This window comes from Echeneis naucrates, chromosome 24 (assembly GCF_900963305.1).
Source record: "Echeneis naucrates chromosome 24, fEcheNa1.1, whole genome shotgun sequence".
NCBI lineage: Eukaryota > Metazoa > Chordata > Actinopteri > Carangiformes > Echeneidae > Echeneis > Echeneis naucrates.
Window position 1 is genome coordinate 3,197,191 of NC_042534.1, and position 27,855 is coordinate 3,225,045.

A 27,855-nucleotide genomic window follows, 5' to 3' on the forward strand; every position below is an offset into this window, starting at 1 on the left:
ATTCAATATTATTTATTGCAGATGATGCACACACTTTTCACTCGCACAATCAAGTCCAGCACATTGAGCTGGATGTGTTTACAGTTTCATGCCACGACGTGTCTGCCCCGTCAGTCTTGATTTCTCTCGTGCTCGCTTTCACACATACACGCTGCAACGTGAGCTCATTCATTTATGAAATCACTCGCAGGGCCAGTCAATCATCCAGCTGGCTGAAAATGTGATAATCCCAGCCACAAGTCACACAAAAAAAAAGGCTACGACTGAAAACCAAAATGTACATTTACAGTAAAGCACAGCTTCTTATGAGCATCAAACCAAACCTGAAAAGCTAGAAATGATATTGTTGATATAAATATCTCACAGCTGTTATATGAAAATGACATCAAACTGAACAGCTCACTAAACACATCAACATAAAGGTCTGAGATTTTTGGGAAAATCGAATGCATTTTACAGCAAAACGTGAACGTCAGCAAAGAGGAGCAAAGTCTGAGAAGTTCATTTTGGCCTGGCAGTGTTAAAATAAACGGTTTGTTTTTTTTGTTTTTGGATTGATTGAGCACTTTGAATAGACACAAAACTCACTAACTGATACATCAACGTATGAACCGCTGAAAGTCAGACACACCAGAATCACAAAGAGAAACCTGAACTACGTCTCCCAGAGAAAAATCTTCAGTTCATTCACTTTCCAATTCTGGGTCCATTTTTGGCAAAAATCCAGCAGCAGAGTTGTGTGCCACAGCGGCCACAGTTAAAGGATCAGTTCAACACAACATGTCACACCTGTGTGTGATAGACATCGTTTCTTGGTGTTGCTGCTCTTCTCTAAAATGTTCTTTCTATAAGGAATTGTCGGCGTTGCAGCCCGAAAAGATAATTGTGAGGAATTCAACCAGCTATTACATCATTTATAGGATTTCCTCAAATTCCAGAGGGATGAATACATCCAAAATTTACAAGGAGGGAAAAAAAAAAATCTTATTTCCTCAATTATGATTCATCTCAGTTTGGGAAACAAAAGAAGGATGAAAAAATGTCATTCTGTGTCAACTTTAACTGCCTTTTAAAGAAACTGAACAAATCCAGCTTTGCTACTCTCTTACTGCACCGACCTTGTTAAAGCAAATGGTTTTATATTCAGTCTGTCTCCTCTCACACGCACACGCACACACACGGGCACACACACACACACACACACAGGGTAATCAGATACCTCCCCTTTAACTGTGGTCCCTCAGCAGTACCAGGAATCCACAGGGAGGCACGGACAACCTGAGCTGCCTTCATACCAGCATCCATGATCTAATCCAGGTTTCAGACCCGGACCTGGACCTGGACCGGGACTTCAACCGTCCACTCTGCAGCGCCGCAGCCAGACAGGACGCCCAACTGATGCAGCAGGAAACGTCCCATTAAAGCTTATCGTCTCAGCAGGGCCTGACCAAACTCACGTACACGGACTGACTCGAACCCAATCAATCAATCAATGGCACAGAAAAAAAGAAAAGAAAAATCAAAGCAATAAATACGAAGCACACAGTGCCCAAACTTTAAACGTCACATCTCACTTCTCGTCTTTTTGACCTTCCTCCTTCTTCCCTCCACTTTTCCTCTCCAACACGTTCACATACAGAATCTCCATCCTAATCCAGAAACTTTCCTCCTCCTTCTATCCTTCACAAATTTCCTAAATCACAACTTTCCACCTCTTCACGGTTTCTCTCTCACTTGCTTGACCCTCTGGACCCTCACGCACACACACACACACACACACACACACACGCTACAGTACAAATCAGTAGGTTTCAGATTGCTCCTTTAGCTACGATCAGATCACAAAAATAAAACCACAGTGACAAGACACACACAGAGTCACAGCTATACATCAGTAGGAGGGGAAGGGGGCGGTGTCATTGGTGTCCAGCATCGTGATTGGTTGATTGGCAGTGGAGCTCTAATCCCCATTGGTTAACCATAAATTAAGGAGAAACTTTAAATCCCTGTCAGTCTTTGGGCGTGATGAAACGTCACTCTGCCTGAGGAGAGAGAGCGAGAGACGAGTCAGATCTCATGTTCCTGCAGGAAATACGAAGCTGGAAGGCAAAAGTCATGAAATCCTCACAACACGATGTGTGTGAGCGTTACAGTTCCAATCTTTGTGCTAAACTAAGATAACTGTCATCATACAGACACAGACGAGACCACTCATGGAAAAATATTTGGTTTAAATGGTTAGCGTTAGGGAAATGCTGGAAAAGAACATGATTTCAGAAGCCAACCTTACCTCTAAACTTATTTCCCAAACAGCCGTCTCTGGTGGAGGCTGCAACATTCGGACTGAAACTAGTCTGAACTAAAGAAACTACGAAAACGTCCTGTGCAATAAAAAGAATTTTCATGCATGCACTTACTGTTTTTCTTTGTCCTCCGACCAGTTTAACCTGCTAAAGAGAGACAGAGTTTTGCTTTAGCAGTCTGACGGTGAAACAAGTGCTCGAAGGTTTCTGCCAGAAACTGTAATAAGAAGCAGACCAGTTCATAGCAAAGACACATAAAACAAAACCGGGCTTGGCAGGTGCTTCACAAACTGACTAACTCCAGTCTGACAGCGAATTTCTTCAGGTTTAAAGACTGCAGTTTAAACTCCGGTCTCCTGTCTGTCTGGCCGGTGGGGGGTCGGTGGTACTGCAGGTTAGTACCCTAATGAGAATCAGGGCCGAGTCCAGGGAGCAGACCAGGAAGCCGTTTCAGCAGGCGGTCCTCTCGTAAAGAGGAGGGGCTCCATAAAGCACGCTAATGAGACGTCATGTAATGAAGTCTGCTACTGTAACGACGGGAGCATAAATAACCTGTTCCACCTATAGCTGAGCTTTCTGTGTCACCACTCTGTGATCCATTTATCTCAACAAATAAGAACCTTCAGAGATTTCAACTAAGTGCATTTGCATTAATATTAATATTATTTTTTATGTCCCTCAACTCATCTGACAACATTAACTAGTTCCATTTAGTTTACAAGGAAAACCTACAGACGAATTAGCCATAAATTCAGGTGGAAAGGAGGAAGTCTGGGACTGAATGAGGTCAGGAGAGCTCCTGAAGTCCTGAGGATGATAATCTGCATCCATTAATTATGATCATGGGCCCCTGAGATTCAAAAAGTAAAATACAAAATCATCTTTCAGGACCTTGAGGCCGTCCTGGAAAATGAGCTTTAAATGCCCTAACATTATTTCACCACTTAAATAGAAGTCTGAAAACTTCCTTCAACACTGTCCTTTCATGCTTTTCCTCAGTTCTTTAGGACTCATCTGATGCTCTGGATTCATTTCATGGGCTCTTGTTCGAAAGTTTTCTACTGTGGGAAGGATTTAGCATTTTGCTGTTTGTTTTTTTTTTTTTTTTTATTGTTGAGGGGAAAATGAATTTGTTTGTTTGGGCTTCAGGCATAAATATGGTCATTTTCCCATTTTTACAGACAGAGTCAGTGGATCACAACCTTTCAAAAATACTGGCCTCCCAGATCTGACACAGAGAAATACCGAGGCCAAATTGGCCATCTGTCTGCTGACTCCTTCTCCTTTAAGCTCTTTCTGTTGTGAACCGACTATTGATTTTTTTTTTAATGTTCCGGTTTTGTCCTGGATGTCATCTTTTAGCAATCAGACAGCGAGAGAAGAGAACTTCCCATCTTTGGTTTATCAGTGTTAGACCTGATTCATTTTTCATCTAAGATTATATTTTTTCATCAAATGTCCCACTAATGCCTTAATGGTTGTGAAGATGTTGATCATGTACAGACGATAAAGATTGTTGTTTTCAGCCTTGTATTCCTCCTGTCACGAGTTAACACCGCCTCGACTGACATTTTCTGTGGGTTAATAACGTGACAGACACAAAACATAAAACACAACAAATGATCACAGCACAAACTTAACGATACAGCCGATTTTCCCACATATCCCCCCTTTAAACACCTGAGCGATGACTCGAGGCTTCAGAGAAGGTCGTATTAAACCTCAGAGGTGATTCAATGACCGATTGTGACCCAGATGGTCTGATGTAAATCTGGGGCTTCCGGGCCAAGTTGGTAATTCTGCGGACAAACTTGTTGACTCCAAAAACCTGGAGAACTTTTCATTTTCCTCAGATGATTTTCCCCCGAATAACAGTTGCACACGTCCATGCACATTAAAACAGATTAGAAATCGATTTTAGTTATTCAAAACTCACCAGTTCTTACCATCAAATTTTCAGAAAAACCCTACAAGGGAAGCATGGAGTCAATGAGCTTTGTCCTGTTTGTTGGTTACTCTTATTTGCTTTTCTTAATTACGTTATTTCATTAATGAATTGATGGTATGGTGTGATAAATACAACATTTAATGCACATTAGCATCTAGCAGCTGGGTTATATGAACCTCAAATAGGTCACATCAGTGAAAGCCCCGGAGTTCAGTTTTGTGCTTTATTTCTGCTTTAGGTTGCAATAAGAGTTTGGAAAGAAGGGAGATTAATTTCTTAAAAAAATGAAATGACACACAGCTCGAGGAGTCTAATGTACCTCTGTCCTTCCCGTTGAGCAGCCGCTCCTCTTCCTCCCGACCGTCATCTAGTCAGAGAGGAGAGTAAAAAGTCAACGTGTCGGATAAACTGGTTTTTAAAGATTTTTAAAACATAAATCTTGAGCTTTGACCATTTTCCATGGAAGATATTCCAAAATGACTTGGAGGAATCGGAGATGTGTTTGTGTTTCCTGTTTGTACCTGAGTGCAGCTCTTTGACCAGCGACGACACGGTGTTGGTGATGGAGTCGGCTGCTACCAGGAGGTCGTTCCTCAGGTTCCTTCTTGGACCTGAAGCAGACGAGTGTTTGGACAGTTTGGTGTGAAACAAGAACCTTAAATGACAATATGACATCATTTGAAGACATGGAAAAATTAAAAAACTCTAATACTGCATATTTTCCTATTTCTTATGTGAAAAACACGTATTGTTCAGTTTAAAACCTCCCAGACGTGTATTCAACACTCAGACATAATCTTTTATTGTAGCAGAGCATTTTCTTGACAAACGAAGCTCCTCTTGAATTATTTGCACTTCTGAGTGGTTCATATTACAGTCTGGGGGTTTTGCAGTGCACCGAACTGTTAATAACTGGAACTAATTTGAAACACTGGCTGGCAGGAAACTACTGTATGTTTGTTTTGGTCTCAGAGCAGAGATTCAATAAATACATGTGGTAACCACAGCTGGGGTTACAAAACAGCCATTGTTTTATAGATTAGCATTAACATTACAAAGGTTTTAAAAAGCTATTACAACACTGCAAAGATTTTTTTCACTTATCAGCCTACACTCAATGATATAAATGGGATGGACCAAATAAGTGATAAATAATCGAGACACAAACTAAATCCTCTAAAAGGCATCAGGAGGAATCTGTACAAATTTTGTGCACAATGAACTGACAAAGCGGCATGAAACCATGGCTTACAGGTGATACTAGAAAAGATGTGATGAAGATAAAAGTTAACGTTGGTACGTTTCTTTTAGCTGCTGATGTTTAAGGTAAAACCTGTTTGGGCTGTATTTAAGTCTTTTCAGAAATTATTATTCCTGCTTCTCAAAGTGGATAAACAAAGAATGATTTCAAACGAAATGTAGTCACCAGAATAATTATTCATTCATTCATCTTCGACTGCTTTTCTGTTTCCAGGTCGCAGACCAGAATAATTATTTTAGCTTAGAGTGAAAACTTTCCTAGAAACAAAAAGATCAAATCTGTGTGCCAAGAAACAGAAACAAAGGCACGATGATAGACGTGTCCTCTCAGTTTTAGCCTCACCTTGAGCAAAGGCCTCTTGAACGTCCCCACCCACCCCAGCGAGGGAGTCCTGAGGCGGGTACATGTGAGCCTGCGGGGAGACGGTGCCTACGGAGCGGACAGGAGACGGACTTGGCCGAGAAGGAGAGGCGTGAGACGAGCCAGCTGCCTGCGCCTACGAGACGGATTCAAGAAGGTTGTCACCCCATCGCTGTCAGGGTCTCGCCTCTGTATTTGTACTGATCTAAGCAAAACTTGTATATTGGAAAAACTTTTAATAATCCAAAATATCAAGGTCCTACTTGGGAAAACAGAACGTTATTGTCATGAGAAGATGCATTTTCAGAAAATTTAAAGGGCTTAATTGCACATTTACACCACAGTTGATGAGTTCAATATGAAACTTACTGCCTGTCGCTGCTCCTCATCCTACAGATCCACAACATGGAAGGATGGAAACAGAAAAGGTTGGAAAAGAGGAGGTCAGTCACAGTCAGAGACAGAAACAAAACTAAATCTTAAAAAGGAGCAAGAGGCAGAGAGTGAGGAAAGTGAGGTGTGTTATTACTGAAGAGAAAAACGGAAACTTTGCCCTCCAGTGGTACCAATGCAGAATAATGAAAACAGACAGTGGCCCCTTTTATGCAGGCTGATAAAAGAGGAAATATTCTACATGAAAAGGTACAAACTCAGAGTGGAAGGCAATGAGAGTCAGGCCAACATCGTGCAGGTCGGTTTGATTCAGGAGCAGATGTGTTTACATGAAAAGGTGCTAAAAGTGTTTGTGTGTCACCTTGAGCAGCTTCATCAGCCCCTCCAGCTGCACCATCAGTTCCCTCCTGCTCTCCTGCAGAGACGACATCCTCTGCTCCAGCTCGTCTTTCCTTTGTCTGCAACACACACACACACACCTTACTCTCCAATACTGTCACATTACAGAGTCAGGAGGCAGGAATAACATGACCCAAGCACAAAGACTCACTGCAGGTGGAGGCTACAACAACATGCAGGCAGAGAGCGCTCTGAAGTTTCCCTTCTCTCATCGTCAGACCCATTTTAATGCAAAATCATTTACATCCACGGGACACATCTCCATTTTTATCTGTACGCCTAAGCTACATCAGCTGGTACCCGGCCTGATTAAACCCCCCCCCCCCCCCGTTAAACAGACCCTTCTCAGGTCACCTGCTTAGCGAAATAAGAGACAGAATTTTTAAAGACGGGCTCATCCGCTAAACACTCTCTCAGGAAGTGGCGCAGCAGAGGCCTCGGAGAGGGCTCTGCGAGAGGAAAGTGAAATCAGAGAGCGATTAGACGTAGTCATGGTTTGCTGGAGACTGAAGGGGCGAGGGAACATTAGGCCATTCTTGAGTGAGCGTTTATGTCTGGGACAGAACATGAAACCTTAAAGACCATTAGACACATACAAAAATTTCGAAATTCTCCATTCAGCTCTGCCAAAATAATGTAAAACAGGGACGCCAACTGCGTACAGACCTAACACTATTTACAATGAGCTGGCAGCAGAAATCTGATTTATGACTCGGCATATGTGGCTAACATTGTACCAGAGCAACAAACAAACTGAGGCGTTGACAGTCTTTTATTTCCCATGACAGTATGTGAACTGGATGGGACTTAAAAGCAGGAACTGTGTTACTGTGTTCAAGGGAACTCAAACATTTTACTTCTTATTCTGATCATAACAGTGACTTTAAGAGCCGTACAGAAAAAATGATGTACAGCCTCATAAATTTCAATACATCTCAATGGAAACCTGAGATCTTTAAGCAATTTTTAGATGCAACTTTCATCCCATTGCAGTTCGCAATTAGGTAAAGTCGACATGGACAAACAGAGTGTACTTACTATTAGCTTGTTTCAGTTTTCATCTTGCACATTAATGAAGTCAGAATTTAAAAGCTGCCAGAAAAAGATTCTGATACTCTGATACTGATACTGAAGTATTTTTAAAATATGAAATATAAACACTTCACATTGCATCAACTCGAAGCCACAATGTGGAGAATTTCAGTGTGGGGCGCCCCCGAGTGGCAGTGCAAAAAAAGACACCTTTTTTCTTCTCTAAAAACATAAATGATATAAAAATAATCATCATTAAATAATCACTACTATAGAAAGTCATTGGTCTAACATGCTATAAGCTGCCATAATTAAAAAAAGGCTGATAAACTTCTAGTGATATTAACGTCACACAGACACACTCACTTCCAGATCCACCTCCCTGGATGATCTGTTTTTAAGGCCCCCCGGCCAAAAAAAGCAAATAAACAGACATAAACAAGTTGGAGGCAGTTTTTACTTCAGCTTTTAACAAAACCTCCCATCTGTCACTGCCATCTGCCACAAGCCCCTCCCTCTGCGCTGCAAAGCAACACTGCAGATTTCCCGCCAAATCGGACGTCGTGGTACGCAATGTGGAAATTGTGATGTAGTGGCTGAAAAGCTTAAAAAAAAACCAAAGCTTGGGCATCATGTCTGTCAGTAAGACTCACAGGGTCAAGTATGAGCAGAAAAAAAGACTAAAGCTGGTTACACTGGTACACATGGCGTCTGTGCGAGCGCCGCTCCTCGTGGTTTACCTGAGCAGGCGAAGCTCAGCCAGCAGAGTCGGGTTGGTGCTGCCCTTCTCCGGGCTCGGCTGGCAGGCTGCATCATGCTCTGTACGGAGACGTTTGATCTCTGCCAAGATCTCTCTGGGAAATGAAAAACATACTGTTCAGCTGAGGCTGGAAGAGAATTACATGATTGAACAGACCATCAGAAGACACAGAGGAATATACATGTTGGATTTTGGAAATTTTACTGTGATGAGCTGTTGCATTTATGATTGTGAAAATATTCAGCACAAAGAAAAGAACAGAAATACACACAGGCCCCTTTTATTGTGAAGAGACAATCCCATAAGCAAATAGAAAGAGAAGGTGCTCCTAAGTGTGAGGCAGTTACTGCCAAGTAACTGGTTTTCATAATCAATTACTATTTTTTATTATTTATTTATATATTAATTATTTACTGAACTGAGGAAAATATGAATACTGTATTTAAACATCCAAAACCCAAAGATATTGACATTACCTTTGTTTTATAATGATAAACAGTTAATTATTTTTAAAATAGTTGACGATTAATTTTGGTTAATGTTTTTCTGGTCGGCTTTGTCGACACTCATCTTATCTTGTCTGATAAGTTGCGTCATTTGGACGGGGGAATTACCGATCAACAGTCACAAACACAAGAACAACAAGGGGAACCAATTCGAACTGAAGCCACTTTTCTACCTGTTCTTGCACTCCAGCTGGGCAATGAGCTCTCTCTTCTGTTTGTTCACGTCAAAGTTGATGCTTCGGTTCGGTATTACCTGAAAAACACACATGAATAACTGACGTGTTAAAACCTGACTGCACCTCCTCAGGTCATACCTGAGCTGATCAGCTCTCATCCTTAGTCTTGCTGGAGGCATGAAGGTGTTGAAGTTAACTGTGAACCAGATGGCTATTATTTGGGAATTTTTATGTTCATTTTGTTGCATCTATTCTTACTTCTCTGTTTTTTGATCATGACACTACTGGGATTTGTTTTAGATACTGCAGTTAAAGTGCCTTGGCTGTACTGAATACCTCTGTTATTCGGTTATTGCCGTCTTTTGCCTTAAAGCTGCCAAATCATCTGTAACAGTGAGCGTCCTGTTGAAGTGGAAATGTGTTTGACGATTCAATAAACCAACACAGAAGTTCAATGGGTGGCACAGAAATTACAAAGCCAATTTTCTGTCGATTGGCATTTGAATTATTGGACCATAATGACCAGACTAAGATGTAAAATGTCATACCTCTGCAGTAAATTGTGTTTAGGAAAAGAAAAAGAGGAGCTAATGACTCACTCCTGTGCTGTCAGTTTCTGCCAGGCGGGAGGTGTAGCGGGCGATCAGTTTGTGCTCCTCGTCTTCTCTGCTTGGACTGACACACAGAGAGGGAGAGAGCAGGAGAATGAGATACTGACAGTCAGGAACACAGGAACAATAACTTAAAATGTTTATTTAAAAAATAAATAAATCAATCTGAAAATTCAGTGAACTACTAAGATAAATGAGCCACTTTCATATCTATATTAATCCCTTAATCGAATGAGCAGCATGAGCATAAAGGATGTCTCCCATCATTTCTGAGAAAGAAATCCAACCCAGAAAACATTTCTTTGGCAAAAAAATCTAAGTGGGGACAACAGCAGCTTTAAGGATTTCAACAAAAAAATATAAGCGATTGGAAAAGATGAGCTGATGATTATTTCCAACCTGATTTGATTAAATTGCCAAATGTCCCCTGTGAGCCACTGTAGGCGCAGAGTGTTACTGGGCAACTGTTCCCATCACATTCTGTTTTCTGATCAAAAAACAATCATGTTCACAGCCTGCAGAGGCAGAAAATGTCACGACTGTGATGGGGCCGGCCTCACACAGAACACTGCAGACAAACTACCGATGGGAGACAAGAACCGGTGGGATATGAATTGTTTCACGCAGAATATCGACTCTCTTCTGCAGGGAAATTTAAAATGAACGTTTTGAATATTTGTTTTCTCAAAAAAAAAAAAAAAAAAAAAAAAAAAAAAACACACACATCAAGCAGGTTAAAAGGTTTCCCTGCTCCTCTCCTTAAGAAGGAAAAAAAAAGGTTTGGTGAAACGTAAGAATATGCTGTCAGTCACTGCTCCATGACTCTCAGCCGCAGGTACTTGTTCTTCGCTCTTTTGTAAATTGACTCCAAAACAAATAAACATTCATTTGACTTGTATTGGGAGCAGAAAGCTTAACAAACTAAATAAACTGAACTAAAAGGTTCTACAAGGTTGTGTTTGATTTGAAAGTATCCTCATCTTATAATGATGAAAACAAACAACCATCTGAAGTAACGTGAACAAAAGCCGATACACCTGAGTATGTGAGAACTTGTTGGTAAGGGAGCAGAGAAATGTTAAAAATCCAGTTTTTACATTAACATTTGTGTTAAATGCCGTCCAGCTTCTGATCGGAGGTGGAGTGTATCTCATAAACAATGAGATAGTTTGATGAATGATTTTAGATTGAGGGGACAGCCGGACGGATCAGCCAGTTTAGGTGAGCTGGCACTGAGGAGGAATGATATGAGCAAGCTTTAACCCAAAAGGAAGTCAAGCACAGAAATGATGATAAGGTGGTGATCTGGACGTAATCCAAAAAATTAAAATCAGGAAACAGCACATTTGCTGATTGTCTGATTTCTGCTCTCTTTCAGCTCGTTGTTATAGTCAAGGTTTTCTTTAACTCAGAATCAGATGGGGCCTAACTCCTGTCTACACCCTCCCTGATCCTCTTATGTAACCTCCCTCCACCTCCCTCCACCCCCCTGCTGTGTCGCTGCTCCCCTCTCACCGCGGGCTGCTTTGGAGATGGTTCACATACGCGGCGATCAGAGCGTGCTCCTCGTTCATACGTTGAGCCGCAGCCAAGCTGAATGACAGAAGAAGAACAGGCAGGATATAAACAGTCAACATAACAGACAGCGATGATGATCCCATATTTACAATAAGCTGTAACCTCAGCATCTTTATTTGATGCTGACAGTCATTCTTTTCTCATGTGGAGATGTGTGTCATTGTCAATATACATGTATATGGTGTGAATTTACAATTCTCATCATGGCTTTCTTTATGTACAGAGCACTTCATACAAATGCTTGCACACGCTGCATATTCTTTCTGCTCGTCTCAGCACCTTATAATGCTGCAATTTTGCACAACTTCTGCCTTGTCTGCTTCGCACAATTTAAAAGCTGAAACTCTGAAACGTTTGCAGAAAACTGCAGGTTTACTTTTTTGTCGACTAATCGACTTAAATGTTGCTGCAGGGAACTCTGTAGAGGTCACATTAAAATTAAGATGATGTAAAACATTTTTAATATCAAATACGATGTAATCAGACACCTTTTCATGGCTCATACTGTTCAATGTATGAAGTCAAGTCAGTAAAACCAAAGACATTTGATATTTACAATATTTAACAATAATCTAATTATGGACCACATGAAGACTTTTCCATCGATATTTACTAGTTTTACTACTACACAAGTACACGGTAATTACTGTAACATTACTACCTGAATTCTCAGTGTTGATGGGTTGGAACTCACCCATATCTGAAATCTGCCTTCATTTTGACCTCAACTATTCACCTGTAAAGTTTCAGAACTGTGTGCAACGTCGTGGCGCTGTGAGGATATAAACCAGTGTCCTCTGCAGCAGGCATCATTTTATCATGATGCCACTCACACACAGACTCTAAAGGTGAGTACAGCATCTGATAATATTAGTTAATTATGACCTGGATAAGGAGTAGGGAACAGATAAACGGGGATTAACCACAAATATTACATTCATTTAAGGACAGGATATAAATTTGGTTTTAAATCTGAGCTCTGAAACAAGAGCATCAGATATTTTCCAACAAAAGCCTGTTTTAGGAGTAGAATTGGTGCTTTTTTCAGGACTTTTGAAGATACAAATTTTGTTTTTAAATGACATCTTATGAGAGAAATGAAACAATTTGTGTAAAGTAACTGAATAAAAATTTTTTTTTAATAAAATAAATCATTTACAAAGGAGAATGAATGAAATAAGTCAACCCCCCCCCCCCCCCCCATTTATGACTTGTCTAATCTGATTCACAGGGGAAAAAAAACAAAACAGTATAAACTGGTATTTCTGCTTTTTTGCAGTCTTTACCCTTTGGAGGACTCCGGTGCTGATGAGGACAACAACATGGCCTCACTGGCGTTGTCAACAGGTCGAGAGGGGCTGATAACACACAAAGACACAACGTATCAGAGCCATATAATCAACTGTGCAAACACGGCATGAGCAGAACAACATTAAACCTTTGACACACAAAGACCTCCCTATCAAAAAACACACATTCTTACTCTCGCACTCTCACATTCTCATGTGCTTTTGAGTGCACTCATGCAATATTGAATTGTACTGGCCTGAACAAACACAGACAGGCCAAAGATCACTAGAGGGAGAGAAAGAAAAAAGAAAGAGAGAATACAAATCCAGAGGGAAATGAGAAAAGACAGAAAAATAGAAGTTTGAAAGGCATAGATTCAATGCAGCAGCGCCAGTGGAGGCATACTTACGTCTGTGCTAAGTGCAGCCTCTGAATGTTGGCCTGAATATAAGTCTAGTCAGTGCTTGCAGGTTAGTCATGACCCATTCTGCCTCTGTTTGGAAAAATCAGCCTGTGTGGGTCCACCGGAGGGGCGGAGCCGTTCAAGTGGAGGGCGGGACTTTCATTTTGTTCATGCTATCTGAACTTTGTGGCACACATGTGACACTGAAGGTGATAAAGTCTGGAACCTGTTGGTAAATGTTTGATTTTATGTAATGCTTCATCTTCTGTAACAAAAAACTAATCTGTTTTAGCGCTAACACAGCAGCTACAGCAAAGTCCTCCAACCTGGTCCTCGACCAACTGAACGCCATCTACGAGCTGTTTCTCTTCTTTAATGTCTGAACCACACCAACAAATCAGCGTTACCGTTCATTGTCGTACATCAGCTCTGTGCTGTGACCATATGATGATTTGTGCCAAATCAAACTTAAGACTTAAAGACCTTTTAATGACAGATTTTCATTTAAAACTCTGCTTACAGTGATACAGATCAAAGAACGATGGAAAGCCAGCAGGGACAGGAAGGCCTGTAATTATTCCTCAACTGCCTGAACTTGTTGACATTTACTTCACACTCCTGTCAGCACCTGCCAGCTGTATAAACTAAACTTCTTGGTGGTATAATTAATTGAATAATTTCACCTGAATGCAGATATGTGGTAGAAAATCGATGGATGAAAGAACCAATTGATTCATTTAATTTAATCTAACTAATTTCAGTCAGTGAGCTTCCATCTAAAGCAGTAGAAAAAGTTGTGTTTGTGCTGCCAGGTCTTACACGATGTTGGTGAGGTTGAGCACCCTCGTAGGTTCCTCTGGAAAGATCGGGTGGGGGGGCTCTCTGGATGACACGCAGCCCAGAGTCCTGCTCAGGGCTCGGCCGAGCTTTGTCGCCGGCGACTTCTGCGAGAAACAAACGCAGTCATGTTCACAGACTTGGCGATATTTACTGTGGGACTGAACTAAAAGCAACAAATAGCTTCTCTTTACTGATAAAAATCTGTTAACTCCTTTTCCACTGTGTTGTTTATCTCATCTGTCCCAGACAAATTACAGCATCTGTTGCACACTCAGACATCCTGAAGGGGAATTCCTCTTTGCCACCAGGATACCCCTCTCCCTCTTTTTTTTTTTTTCTTTCACCAAAAAAGTACTTTATAATGCATTTGTGCGGATTAGAGTTTGGTGGTGTCATTTTTTTTTGACACCACATTAGCTCCAGTGAGTCTTCTCTAATGAAAAGGATGAAAAACATGCTGATGAAAAATTGCTGCATAATATTTATACTATTTGGTTTAAAATACAACAAACAGCTGGTTTAGCACTTCAAACAGATAAGTTCTTTATGTTTTTAAGTGAAAACGTTTGGCTATTAAAGATGAAGAAATTACTTTAAGTTCTGGATTCAAAGCAGACAGAAGTACCAGTGTTTCACAGGCGTCATACTTAAAATTGGGGCTGTACATTATTGAGGTGAGGCAGAATAAACTTTGGCCTGTTGGAAATAATACGCAAAGTCTGCAGAGGATTATAAGGAAGAATTTCCTGTGATGAAAAGATTTTGTTGGACAGCCAGGAGCTGCTCCAGTGAAGAGATTTATTCCTGAAACTGAAACAGTAATAAGAGAAGTTATACAAAGCCTTAGCAATGAATAATTCAACAACTATGTTTCAATCTATTGATGTCATTTCTACATCGAAAACATTTTCCCTTCAGGCTATAGCAGCTTCGTCTGAAAAATTATGGTGACTTCATATACATTTTGTTTTTCATATGTCACTCTCAACACAGTAAAATCTCCTTTATCTAATTTATTATTTCGACAATTTTGAAACATTGAAAAATGTTATTTTGCAGCTTTGAGTTTTAATTTTTCCTTTCACACCTAAATTCTTTGTTGATTTCACGGTTTGATTCTATTTAGGTTAACTTGTGTAACCTTAGGTACTTCACAGACACACAGACACACACAGACACACACACACAGACACACACACACACACAGACACACACACACACACACACACACACACACACACACACACACACACACACACACAGTGCCCCCTGGTGAGATGAATGGGTAATCGCACGGCGACTCACCCAGGACGAGTGCTCCTTCATCTGATGTTGGTTGCTATGCGAGCCGCTGGTGTTTCCACGCCAGAAGCAGTTCTGGCACAGCTGGTAACCGCGGCAACGGAGGCAGCGATAGCGGAAGCCCGTCATACCGTTGCCACGACAGTAGGAGCATGACACAGGGTGGTAGACTGAGAGGGAGAGAGAATCTTTCAGCGATTGGACAAGTTGGTGGAGGAGACTCATCAGGCCTCTGACAAAAAGGAACCAGGAAGACTGGAGGTCTGAAACTTCATTTTTAAAGATAATACTGAGAAGAAGAGATTAAACGTCTTAATGTTTATTCTTTATTCTTCTGTGTCTCTCTTTTTTTTAAATCAAAATATGACAAAAATCTGAAATAGCATCTGTTAAAGTCAGGCAGTTCAATTTATGATGAAACATGAGAAGTGATAGTAAATATAATATATTCTGAGCATTAAACCTGCAACAGCTTATTTTCTGTGTCCACTTGAAGATTCAACACTGACACTGTATGAGTTCATATGGTGATAACAGTCAACTTGTGGACCAGACAGCTACCAGATCTGAAACTCACTCGCTCAGTTTTTTTATTTTATCATAGTTTAGCCTCAGATTTATTCAAATTTTAATGGGTCACCAATATCAGAGAAGATATCACTATCAATTCTTGAAGACAAATTCAGCCAATAAAACAGCAACTTAAATGAATTTCAACTGATAAAAGTTTGTTTTTTAACCGTGTGGTGTGTGTGTGTGTGTGTGTGTGTGCGTGCGTGCATACTGTGCTCCACGTTGGCCATACGGTGCATAAGAGGCAACCAGACAAGACATGGAGGAGGGCTGGCTACGATGTCCAGGAACATGTTGAGCATCACCCTCTTCTACAAAACAAATCAAAACAAAAAAAAACAAAACTTGACAAACACATATCCACACTGCTGATAGATGAGCAGAACAGGTGTACAACCATACCTGCTGTGGGAAGCAGGAGCACGCTAATGTGTGTGTGTAGCCAAATGACGGCCCTTCGTGCACAGCAGTGGGCAACTTCAGAGCTTCCCTCAGAAAACTGTCAAATTTGGAGAGTACTAACACACCGCTGGAGTCAGATACCTGAGAAAACACATCTACACAAAGACCAAGAGAGAGGCAAGAGAGAGGCATCATATTAACTCTGATCACTATAACCATCAACACTACAGCCCATATCTTATCTCACCTAAACACATTTCTGACCCCACGTCACAGATCACATCAGAGCAGGTGATTCAACAGCAGCACTGACAAACGTTTTCCACAAGGTGGCACATAAGTAACATGTACACATACAGCTGGTGAAGGTCAGGCGCACACGTTTAAAGGGCAGGGAAGATTTGCAGTCATGAAGCCAATGAAGCGATCACACAGTGAATGTTGAATGTACAGAAGAGGAAGTGTTCGCTTTAAAATTAATGACACCTCACAGTAAGCAGCACACATCAAAAGGGAAAGGTTTTGTATTACAGGCCGAGTGTCGCTCGTGTTGGTATCAACTGATACTCACAGCGAAGTTTATCCACCAGTTTCCCTCCACACAGCATGGCCAGCATCGCCTTCACAGACAGCACCGTCAGCCGGCTGTCAGGCTCACTGGAAAACAAACACACGTTAGACTCTCAATGTCACCTTCATTTTTACATGCATCTTAGATCTCATAATACAACAACACATTCAGAGAGTTAGGCTGCTGCTGCTCTCTCTGCATAAACCGGAGAACAATTCCCCATTGTCAGAAAAGGTAATTTCACAGTTTAATCCCAGCGTTGCATCAGAAGATTTAAAACATTAACAAAAGGTATCCCCGGTGTGCGTATGTGTCTATGAAAGCTGGGGAAACCAGTCAGAATGATTTCATGAAGAAATATGCATGTATGTATATTTGATCAGCCCAATGACCAGTTCATGAGTCTGATATTAACGTGTTTGTCTGGGTTTGGTGAGGAGCTGATTTAAAGGAGTAAGTGGAAAGAAGGATTCAGCAATTTGGAGGGAATCTGGAAACATTAGGATTAATCACGCAGGGAGCGTTGCCATGTGGGCACCCTGATGCTCCACTTCCTGTCTCTCTACACTATCACTATTATGTGATCAAGACACAAAATGGTCAAATAAAAAAGTAATAAATGATACACACATCTTTTTTTTTTTTTTTTTTCATTCAATCTTTCACACATTGATTAAGTCACATGTGAAGGGTCACCTGTCAATGGCAGCCAATAGGAATTCGACTAAGAGGACGGTGCTCTCCTGCGGGTTGATGGTGTACGTGGTGGGCAGGCGCTTGCTGAGCTGGTTGAAAAGGGATGACACCAGGTTTTCCAGCCTGGTCACAGAGATGCTGGCGTTCAGCTCAACAGCATTCAGACCAGTGTCCCGCACCGCCTCAATCACGTTGTATATGTCGATAAGATGCACTGGAAGGGGACACGTGAAGTCACAGACTGGCTTTATTGTTGGTTCAAAACCTTCACCTCACTTCTTATACAACAGGAAAGAAAATTGTTTAAATCTGAATCAGAAATACTTTATTAATCCCCCAGAGGGAAAATCTGCATAACCCCAATCCTAAAAAGTACTGAGTGTATTTTTATTTATTTTATTTTGCACAACACGTCAGTATTTTCGTTTTGAAAACAAGAGTGAAATTATGACACAGTGTTAAAAAGCAACTGTCATGTCATTATTTTTAAAGTTAATAATGTTCACTCACAGTTGCATCTCTTCTGTATAAATCTGAGCTTGCAGGCTGTTCGATATGTAGAAAGACAGATGGTATCAAAGTTCTGATCTCCTGTGATGGAAAGAGAAAGATTATATTTAGAAAGACTGCTGGGCCATTGTGCATCATCAGTCAAAGTAAAACTCTTTGCTAGTGATCAGTTAAACTGCTCAGATTAGTTTCTTTCATGGGAATGTACAAAGTGTAAATATTATATATTTCTTTTTTCTGTCTTTTCTCATGCAGCCGTGCCAAGGCCATATGTGATATACATTAAGGTTCAAAGGTCACGCACCAAGCTCTACGAAGATCTGCCTTCCTTCTGGTCCTGCTGTCACTGGAGCCCCCCTCCCTCTGTGGGTTTGACGCCTCTCCTCCATCACCATCCTGAACAAAACACAATGCAGCATGAAAACTCTCACACTCTCTTTTCAAAGTAATTCTTAAAAATAAATTCATTTTAAAAACAGCCTGAGCTTTTTGAAGAGCTGATGCTTCATCAGAAGGATCTGGGGCTTTTCTGCGTAGATACACCACTTCCTCCCTCCAGTACAAAGTGCAGGTGAAGGTGCAAAAACGTGACTCTAAATTTCCTGTCTGTTTGTCGCCTCTGCCAAGGTTGTAGCCCGCACCAAATCTCAAAGTAATTCTTTTTAAAAACATAACTGTTATGAACTCTTCGTATTACATTTTATTTGATCAAACAAAACAAATGCACTGCAGGTCATTTTCATTTTTTCACAAATTATACAACAGTCAGTTAATAAAGTAAACCCCTATTGATTCCTTTAATAGGACCATATTAGGTAGACATATTAGCGTATGCTGTGTTGCGTTTCATCTGCAGTTCCTCTCAAAGGTGTAGTTCCTCAGTATATTGTGATTGTATTTACCTGTTGATTCAGCCCATTTTCACTTCTGTTCTGAGGCCGCTTTTGGTCAACTAAAGTTTGGATGGAGAACACAAGCCATGGCAACTAACCCAATCATTTTTATTTTTACACCAAGGTCTACTGTACTGAATGCCCGCACACCCACAGCCTCACACAGAGGCCCAGTGAGAGAGAGCTAGGGAGTCAGATTCAGGGCCTCTGGAGGATGAGCCAAGTGCTCGGTAAATAAACACATTAATGCGAGCAGCTGATGAAATCTGAGATGTGCGCTGGCATTTAGACAACAGAGCAAGAAAGGACCCAGGAACGGAGACAGGGAGAGACAGATTTCGCTGTCAGCCATTGCTGTCAGGTGACAGAAAACACCAGAGAATATCAGTCACCATGGTAACGGTTACACTACACCACAAGACCGAAACACACACAAATATTTGCATTCCTTGTGCAAATGTGGTGACACGCCAACCCCCAACACACAGACACACACACACACACACACACACACACACACACACACACGCACGCACGCACGCACGCACACGCGCGCGCACACACACACACACACATTCCAGAGAGGATTTGAAAGCTTCCCAGGAGACTTCACGCTTCATCCAGACAAAAGGACTCTCCTGGTTTCAGTCACTTTCTCACTTAAACACACTTTCACACTCCCCTCTATCATTATACAGCTGCTTCACTGACATTTCTCTTGCACGCACACGCACACACACTACAAGCTGCTGATGCCAGGTAATGTACAAGTGCATATCAGAGACAGTCATGAGACCACCATGTATTTTAATGTGAGAGATATGAGACAACCAAGACAACTCAAAAAATGCAGATATGATGAAACCTGTTTGTAAAAAGCTGAGCTCCTGCAGAAGAATCAGGAGAAGTAACTGCGCATTCAGATATTTGGATAAAGAACACAGCCGCCTCTAACAGGACTCAGACTTTCAGGCTTCAGACCTCTAACATTACTTGCCTGATTTAGTAATTTACTAGTGCTATTGAGTAAGTTCATTCCTCACTTCATTTTATTTGTGTCAGGATGGCTCACCCTTTTTTTTTTTTTTTTTCACATGGTCAGACCAGAAACCTGCATTGGTGCCTCGCATCCATAACATAAATTAACATTTTTAGCTCTGCGTTGTTTTATTTTCTATTTTTCATTTAAGGGAAATAAAAAATGCCAACAACAATGTCATCGTTGTTTGATGTTTGTGGATGTAGAGGAGTTTATATAAACGTATAATGTGGAGAGCTGCTTAGGCTGTACGCGACAGGAGCCAAAAAGATGTGCGACTGCGTCCGAGAGGCCTCGCTAACCCATCCGTTGCAACTCAGGCCTCCCATGGTGAGTAAATTGTTATTTCCAGCCTGGCCTCGGTGATAACTACACCCCGTCCATCTGTCTGTCTGTCTGTCTGTCTGTCTGTCTGTCTGCCCACTTATAGTTGACACGACGGAACATTTGGTGTGTGAGGTTTGCTTCTTATTATAACTCAGAAAGTTTTGAGCCATCGTAGATAAAATTAACCTTCCTCCAAATTACCCCCCGACTGTGTCAGAGGGGCAGGAACAGCCGAGTGAGGTCTAAATCTAACAGACCGGCACTGCTTCACCTGACAACATCAAACCCTGGCTGAATTCTGTAGGAATACCAGCAAACAGACCTGCATACAGTGTTTTAAATTTTAACTTAGTTTGAAAGGGTAATGTGGTATAAACAACAAGTTGTGTTTCTTATCAAACTTTTAAGGGACACTGGCAAATTCCAAAAGAAAAAAGGAGCACATAATTTAATTTCCTTTTGTTTGTTTGGTGCTGAATGTTTGTTTAACATCTGCAACCCCTCTAATAATTTTCACAACAATTCAGCCGACTAACCAACATCACCCATGAAAATATTGCGGTGGATATAAAGCGTTTGCTTTAAAAACACAGAGCTTGTCAGGAGGTCGCTGCCTTGGAGGTAAAACACGCAATGGAGTTAGAGGTGAAGGTGATAATTACATCACATTTAAAGAGTTTTACCACAAAATAAACTCACAAGCCAGTGGAAATACAGAAGCCCACTCACTTGATGGAAAGTGCAGACAATAAGACAGAGGAGGGACACGGGGAACATATATACAGCCGACTGCCTGTTTTTTTTTTTGTGTGTTTGTGGGGGTGGTGTGTTTTTGTTTTTTTTTTTAAATGGCATTTTTATGGAAAATAACATACAAACAACACACACTCTGAAGCAACAGATACAGTCTGAGTCTCCAACTAACTTCAGTCCAAAGACACAATTGGATTTAGAAAACTGAAGGCTTGATTTTGACAATAACGTGCTGTATTGGTGTTTTGTAACTGCTGCATCTAAACTGGGTGTTAGTGTGTGTGTGTGTGTGTGTGTGTGTGTGTGTGTGTGTGTGTGTGTGTGTGTGTGGTCATACCTCTCTGTGTTGGGGGGGGGGGGGGGGGTCACACAGGACAGAGGAGCCTCAACAAAGGAACGTCTAGCAGAGAGACACAGGGAGAAGAAAAAGGTGGTTTGAAAAGTCTTTTCATTCTGCGAACAATAATGTCAAAGGCTATTTGGGGACAGCGGAGGACACACAAATACTGACGCACAACAAAGAGGCAAACACTCCTACATCTACTACGTAGAGGTTACTTTCTTATCAGTCTGGTCAAGTCATGTAACCAGATGAAAAGGGACACTTTGTAGTTATAGTTCAGCTTGAACTACAACTTAATTTTGTTTTAAATGATTCATTTCTCATTTGTGACTTAATGGAGTCAGCTGATGTGACAGTTTGTTCATTTTACTAGCAGTATTTTATATCAGCAATCTGGCACACATCAGAAAACTGCATTATCATTCTTTATATCATGTAGACACTATGTGGATTATTTAAGGTTAATAAAACTTAAAAGTTGTGCGTCTAAGATTCTCCATGACTTAATTCTGTAATGACCATTTATAAATAACCTTTTCCTTTAATCACTGTTTAACTTACAAATATTAGAAAAGACAGCAAATGCTGAACGAGCTGCCAATTGCCAACTTTGTAGTGTAATGATTTCACACACTCATGGGTCATCAGACTGTTCAACAAGCTCTGAGGACAGCAGGCAGCAAAACTACCACAGCAAAAGTTTCAAGTCTAACTCAAACCTCACGAACACAACAACCGAAAAACAGGAAATATTTCTGAATGGATATAAGAGTGAACATATTTAATTTCATTCATTCATCTTTTAGTTTACAAGTTAAAAAAAATTTACATTAAAGCACAGAAAAAGCAGAAGATCATTTATCTCGATGTGACCATTCTGTCAGCAGGTGGAAGATTTTTTTTAAAATAAAAGTCATGCATTCAAAACCACCGTTTTGAATGCATGACGTCTGTTATATAATTGAGGCTACAAGTAAGAAAATGTAGCAAACACTAAAAATGTTGCTTCTAATATCACATCATTTCCCACACATTGACACATGAGTAATAAGAATATGATGTTCCTGTTCTGCATCACAGCTGACCTCAGATACCACTTGTGATCTTTATCATGATGGAAACTGTCAGACTGTCTCTGTTTTAATCTGTCGAGTCTGTTAATCTGCTAATATAAACACATTTCTATTCCCCAACGTCAGTTTTTTGCGGCATCTGTGGCAAACATCGGCAGTTGTATTGGCACATTGAAAATCCATCCCAAAAGGAGTGTGAGAGCGTTTGTGAAATAGTTTACTCATATTTTCTGCACACTCCAGCATCATAATAACATCACGGCAAATATGATGTTAACTCTCATAGCAATATTTACATTTTCTCTCTCTTTGATACAGGATGTTTTGTGAGTGTGTGATTTATGTGTAAACGGGTTGTGTTGCATAAATGCAGACCACCCAACCAGTGCACCTGTGCTTTAACAGCTACAAACACACACTGACACACAAACACACACTACAGAGTTTCGTCAGACCAGTGATTACACTCATGGAGCACCAACACATGAGCGAGGCAAAGGGGTTGTGAAGGCAAACGCACAGACACACACACACACATCTTCAGTCCCACAAACATCCCACACACTCATGGCCACCAAAGAAAAACAATACACCTGCTGATAGGAATCAGATGCTGTCGGTCCAAAACATGCAATATATGTGTTGATTTACAGCCAAAAAAAAAAAAAAAAAAAAAAGAGAGAGAGAGAGACAGATACTGGTCTCACCGCTTTGCTCGGAGGGTGAATCCACAAAGTAAGTGTTCATGAAAGGGACAGAAGACGAAGAAGACACTGATACAAGGACAGGTGTGGCACTAAAGAGGGGTAGGAGGGTGTTTACCTCCCTCTGCACAGCCCACCACGCACCATTCATGCCACATGACCACATTACCGCTTGCAGCTGCTGTGTATTCTCACAGTCTGACAGGACCTGACCAATGTGTGCGTGTGTGAGTTATAATTTGATACATGTACAGTAGACAACTTTGGGCACTGACTTTGCTGAAATACCTACAAGCTCCATTTATCTTCTGAATGACCCTTTACTGTAACACATGAAACAGACTAGGTCCGTTGGCTCAACTCACAAATTCCTCTGCAGCGACTTTCAAAATTCATTTTTTTCAAAGATTAGGTTTCAATTCAATTCAGAAATTTGCAGGTTTGTGCATTTTGTAGAGCTAAAGGTTTGGCTGGATCTCAAAAGGTCCTTAAAAACTCGTGGAGACCAAGCGAACTGTAATTTGGTATTAAATAAAAAGCTGGAAAATTTAAGGAGGAATGTTGTTTTTTCTCTAAAATGATTATGCTGGTGTGTGTGCAGTGATTGTTACTAGAGTCGTCGATTGAGCTTTTTAACCTGAAAATTAATTAATAATTAATTAATACTGGAAATTTTCCACAAGCCAGAATTTATTTGTAGTAGTATGTAGGTTAGGACTCAACAATTTACCAAAATATTATTGAAATTACAATACACCTGCGCTGACTTAAAGCAGGTTGACCCAAAAGCAAAAATCCCTTCCTGCCTTTTCAATCTCTCCCTCTTGAACTTTGACCCCAGAGCTACCATAGAGACAGCCCGGCTGACCCGGCGTGACCCTGAGGTTGTCACCAGGCAGGTAAAAACAGAAGCAACTCATATCTGGTTACACATTTAGCATAGAGAGCCAACATGCTGGGGGTGTTTGGAGGGCTGATCCAGAATTTTAAGGCGTGTTCTTATCAAGAAGACACCGGACCGACTCTGAACCCACCTAGGACCGGATTCAAGTTGGTGGTTTTGAGTGAACAAGCTTTCGTTTATTTCTAAGCTATCCAAGGCAAACAGGCAGATAAAGCACTTGATGGCAAACAGAAATGGAGTCAACTTCTCGTAAAATGCAGTCTTAGAATAATATGTCTGCAGAGTTTGGCGTCCTCTAAGCCTTCAAACTGTAAATCAGTGACTAAATCCAGATTTTTTATTGGCTTCCCAAACAATTACACTCCAACCAATATTTTTTGTAGCCAATATTCAAGAGTTCCACAAATTTGCTAAGCATAATAACTTTTTTACCCAACATAAACAGTGTGAACAATCATTTATGAACTGACATTGTTTCCTTTTTAGAGGCACACTATGTGATGGTGAGACTGTTTTTAAATCCCCTCGAACCTATAATGAATTACAGATTCTCATCAGCCAACACAGACACAATAATGGCTTAATGTAGTGTTTTAATGGTTATGGTCTGAATGTTTGATGAAGTCGTTTTTCAGACCAAAGTGCTGCAGATTTCAGCCTTTGGTGCGTTTGCTGCTCTCAGCCCAACAGTCCTGGTATTTCTCTTTGTAACATGAATAATGTATTTCTAATTATTTGTTTTGTGGCTAAAATCATTTCTGTATTGATAACTCTCAAGTCTGGTCTTGGCGTATTTAAGAACTTTTAAAGCTGATTTTGTTTTATAAGTCCTATTAGTTAGATAAACAAGTATTTGGATCGTATTTCATAGTGGCCTCACTGATGCCTGAAGCAACTTGCCCTGGCTAGCACAGTCTCCATGCTTTGCTTTACACTAACAGCGCTCTTATACTCGGTGCAGTCGAAGGTTTTAAGGGATATATTAATACTCATTAACAGACTCCTCGCTACTTTCAATTAGTATTTTACACAAACCCTACACCTGTGACTTCAAGAAAAGTCTAGAGATTAAACCTACACTGTTAATCTGACTTTTCAGGGGTGACAGTTGCAGAAACCTGAAAGGTGGCCGCTGCAAAGCTGCAAAGGAACAAGGAGGGAATGAAAAAGGACAGAGCAATGCAGCCAAAGGAGGAATGATAAAGTAATAGAAGATAACAAAGACAGAAAAGCAAAAGGAAGTGAAAATGCACCAGTTTGACATAAGAAGCCGGAAGGAAGATGACAGGAAGGGAGTGAAAGGCAAAAACAAAAATGAGATAGGAAGTGAAACAAAGAAATCTTCAACAAACAACTGCATAGAAATGTTTAGTGATTTCACATTGAACCTGAGCTTGAAATGCCTGACGTTTATATGAAATTATACTTCAGGAGCTGAAAGACAAAACTCCCCAAATGTTAATTCAACATCTCCTCACAGCAATCTGCTAAATCAGCGACTCATCCACAAATTTAAAACTATTAACTTGTGCCTATTTCTTTGCCCTTGAGCGGGTAATTTTGAAACAGTCGTGTTATTGTTGTGAGGTTGGGAACCCAGCAGCAGTAATCATGGATTCCCACAGATTTAGTCACCCAGCGCTACAGCAGATCAATGAAAGCACTAAAGGGTCAGCACAGCATCAGCAACCTTAGTAAACCATTGCATGATTTCAAACCAAGCTGTTATACAAACTAAGCAATGACCAAACCAGGCGGCTCTTAGCAGAAAGCTAGCTGGCCTTTCGTTACTCTGCATTTTACTGTAATTCGACAATCTATCTGAGAATTAACTCTGTTAATGAGTGGAGAGCGGTGGAGGGCCATCCAACTGCTCCAACAAGCAGAAAAATGAGGAATACTTAAATTTCACTATAATTTAATTCTCGCAAAATTATATGAACTAGAGGCCAGAGAGGAATGACGGCTTCTAATCATAGGTTTCACCCTCACAGCTATTATCTCCCCACCCTCTCGGTGGAGACGGTAACACAATTCAGCTCTACTGTAAATCAACAGCCACTTAAATCTTTCCATATGGAGACGCTTAGATGAAATGCTATGAAGTCGGGGTTGGTGGATAGACTGCTGCAGGTAAACGTCTTCACAAAGGTGAAACACAGAGCCACATCTGTAAACCTGCTAATCACATGTGGAGGAGGGATGAATTCCAGGAAAAGTGGGCTGCTTAATTCTAGCTTCCCCTCTCTTCTTGCCCGGGTGAAAATGTAAACAAATCGCCCACAGCTCAATTAAAATACAGTTACCAGGGACCTCTCTTCAGACACTGGGATTTAGCTCTCTCTTTCTTTTGTCCCTCTCTTTTTAGCTCCCTCCAAAGGGAGTAACAGTTCGAGGACATCTGCAACCTGCCCGGATACACAGTTAAGATAAAGTTAAATAATCAAAGTCAGGTTTTATTTCCTAGTTAGAGCATACATTGTTAGTGACCATGACCTTTTTTGACCTTTACCAGCAGGTACAACAAAAACATAAATATTAATTAAATAAACAAGAAACTGCTTCGTTTGATGGTTTGTGTCACTTTTAACTGTTAAAGTAACAGTTACAATTGGAAAAGAATAAAATAGCTTGAAAAAGTTTTACAGAGCAGCAAAGACTTGGTAAACTGACAATGGAGGACAGTATAACAATTTAGAGAAACAGCGATGAATCGATGCATGCAAGACACATTTAGTGTCATTCCGAAAGACGTTTGTATTTTACATTTGTTGTCACTTTATTCTGATACTTTAGCACCTGAAGGTGAACAGATAATATTCTTTCTTCTTCTTCTTGCATATATCACACATCTGGATATTTCCAGTTTGCAGGAATTCAATTTTTGGTCTGTTTTAGTGTCTGAACTTTATTTATATATATTTTAAACACAATTTACAGCGTGGGGGGTTTTAGCAGAGATGAGACTGCAAGAGGCCCAAAAATGTGAAAGCACTTTTCCATTAAATTTCTGATGATAAAAAAAAAAAAAAAAAAACATTTTTATGATGATTTATTAAACTATTTGATTCCACAAAAACTGCCAAGAGATGTTTTCCATTCGGCTTGTTGCTCTGTCATTGCCTCTGCCTCTGCACCTGACATGAAATCCTCAACATAGAGTGCGCCGAATTTCAGGATGGATGTTAAATATACAAAAACAACACAAAGAAGTGTTGCACAGCGTCCATAAGACTGAAGGAAAGCCGGGGGAGAGTAAAATCAGCTGATTTTTGAACGGAGTTCCTCTCCTGGCAGCGGAAGGAGCGGGGAAGAAAGGCAAACTGTTGGGTTTTGTTTTATGTTTTTTGTTTGGTTTTTTGTAGTTTTTTTTTTTTTTTTTTAAGGGGGCTTGGCTTTCGGACAAGGAGGGTCCTTCCGTGTGTGGACAGTTTAAAACGTGAAGAAAAACCAAAAGTCTCAGAAATAAAACGAAGTCCACCTCCACCTCTGAGCGGCCATGTTGCCGAAAAAGTTCAACTCCCTGTTCACCTTTCCTCCCGCCGTGCACTTGAAATGCTCTCCGGCTCTCCTTCACCCTTTCTGCCTTCCTTTCGTTTTTAATTCAAACGTTAAACATTTCACTCACCGGCCTGCTGCTGTTGTTGCTGCTGCTGTTGCTGTTGTTGTTGTTGTTTTGTGTTTCTCTTTCTTGGGGGGCTCTTCGCGTCCCAAACGGCCGACATCAACGCTGAAACTTGCGGCTCCGGCGTTAACGGTTTCTCTTCAGATATCCGCTTCCGAGTTTAGGTCGCCTCCTCTCCGGACGGTTTCATGGATGTCGTCCCTCCCCAGGTTATTTCTTTTTATTCAAACACCATCCATCTCTGGCCCCCCTCCCTCCACGCCCTCCTCGCCGTGTTGAA

The 27,855-nt window shown here is 40.8% G+C and overlaps 1 protein-coding gene across 3 annotated transcripts; it reads right to left on the minus strand.

Moving 5' to 3' along the window:
- On the minus strand, nucleotides 1–27,855 carry dtnba (dystrobrevin, beta a). 3 transcript variants are annotated; one of them, XM_029495899.1, is made up of 23 exons: nucleotides 27,579–27,855; nucleotides 21,264–21,326; nucleotides 18,219–18,310; nucleotides 17,915–17,995; nucleotides 17,405–17,618; nucleotides 16,709–16,794; nucleotides 16,138–16,292; nucleotides 15,947–16,046; nucleotides 15,166–15,332; nucleotides 13,840–13,964; nucleotides 12,614–12,685; nucleotides 11,265–11,342; nucleotides 9,738–9,813; nucleotides 9,136–9,215; nucleotides 8,437–8,550; nucleotides 6,627–6,744; nucleotides 6,242–6,262; nucleotides 5,855–6,008; nucleotides 4,773–4,862; nucleotides 4,571–4,618; nucleotides 4,240–4,270; nucleotides 2,418–2,450; nucleotides 1–2,042 (listed from the first exon to the last, which is right to left on the minus strand). In XM_029495899.1, the coding sequence occupies exons 3-21, from the start codon at nucleotides 18,307–18,309 to the stop codon at nucleotides 4,260–4,262; spliced, it is 1,881 nt and encodes a 626-aa protein (XP_029351759.1). In that variant the 5' UTR covers nucleotide 18,310; nucleotides 21,264–21,326; nucleotides 27,579–27,855; the 3' UTR covers nucleotides 1–2,042; nucleotides 2,418–2,450; nucleotides 4,240–4,259. The 3 variants fall into 3 exon arrangements, with proteins under 3 accessions (XP_029351759.1, XP_029351757.1, XP_029351758.1); XM_029495897.1 differs by lacking the exons at nucleotides 1–2,042; nucleotides 2,418–2,450; nucleotides 4,240–4,270 and having other exon boundaries at nucleotides 4,277–4,618; nucleotides 6,627–6,723; XM_029495898.1 differs by lacking the exons at nucleotides 1–2,042; nucleotides 2,418–2,450; nucleotides 4,240–4,270; nucleotides 6,242–6,262 and having other exon boundaries at nucleotides 4,277–4,618; nucleotides 6,627–6,723.

Bases quoted from the DNA above. Each gene is read 5' to 3' on its own strand.
- dtnba (XM_029495897.1), bottom strand. From the start codon at position 18,309: ATGGTGATGGAGGAGAGGCGTCAAACCCACAGAGGGAGGGGGGCTCCA. The intron at 17,996-18,218 runs GTGCGTGACCTT...TTTCCATCACAG, and splicing joins GCAGATCTTCGTAGAGCTTG to GAGATCAGAACTTTGATACC. The intron at 9,814-11,264 runs GTGAGAGGGGAG...TCTGTGTGTCAG, and splicing joins CATCTCCAAAGCAGCCCGCG to TCCAAGCAGAGAAGACGAGG.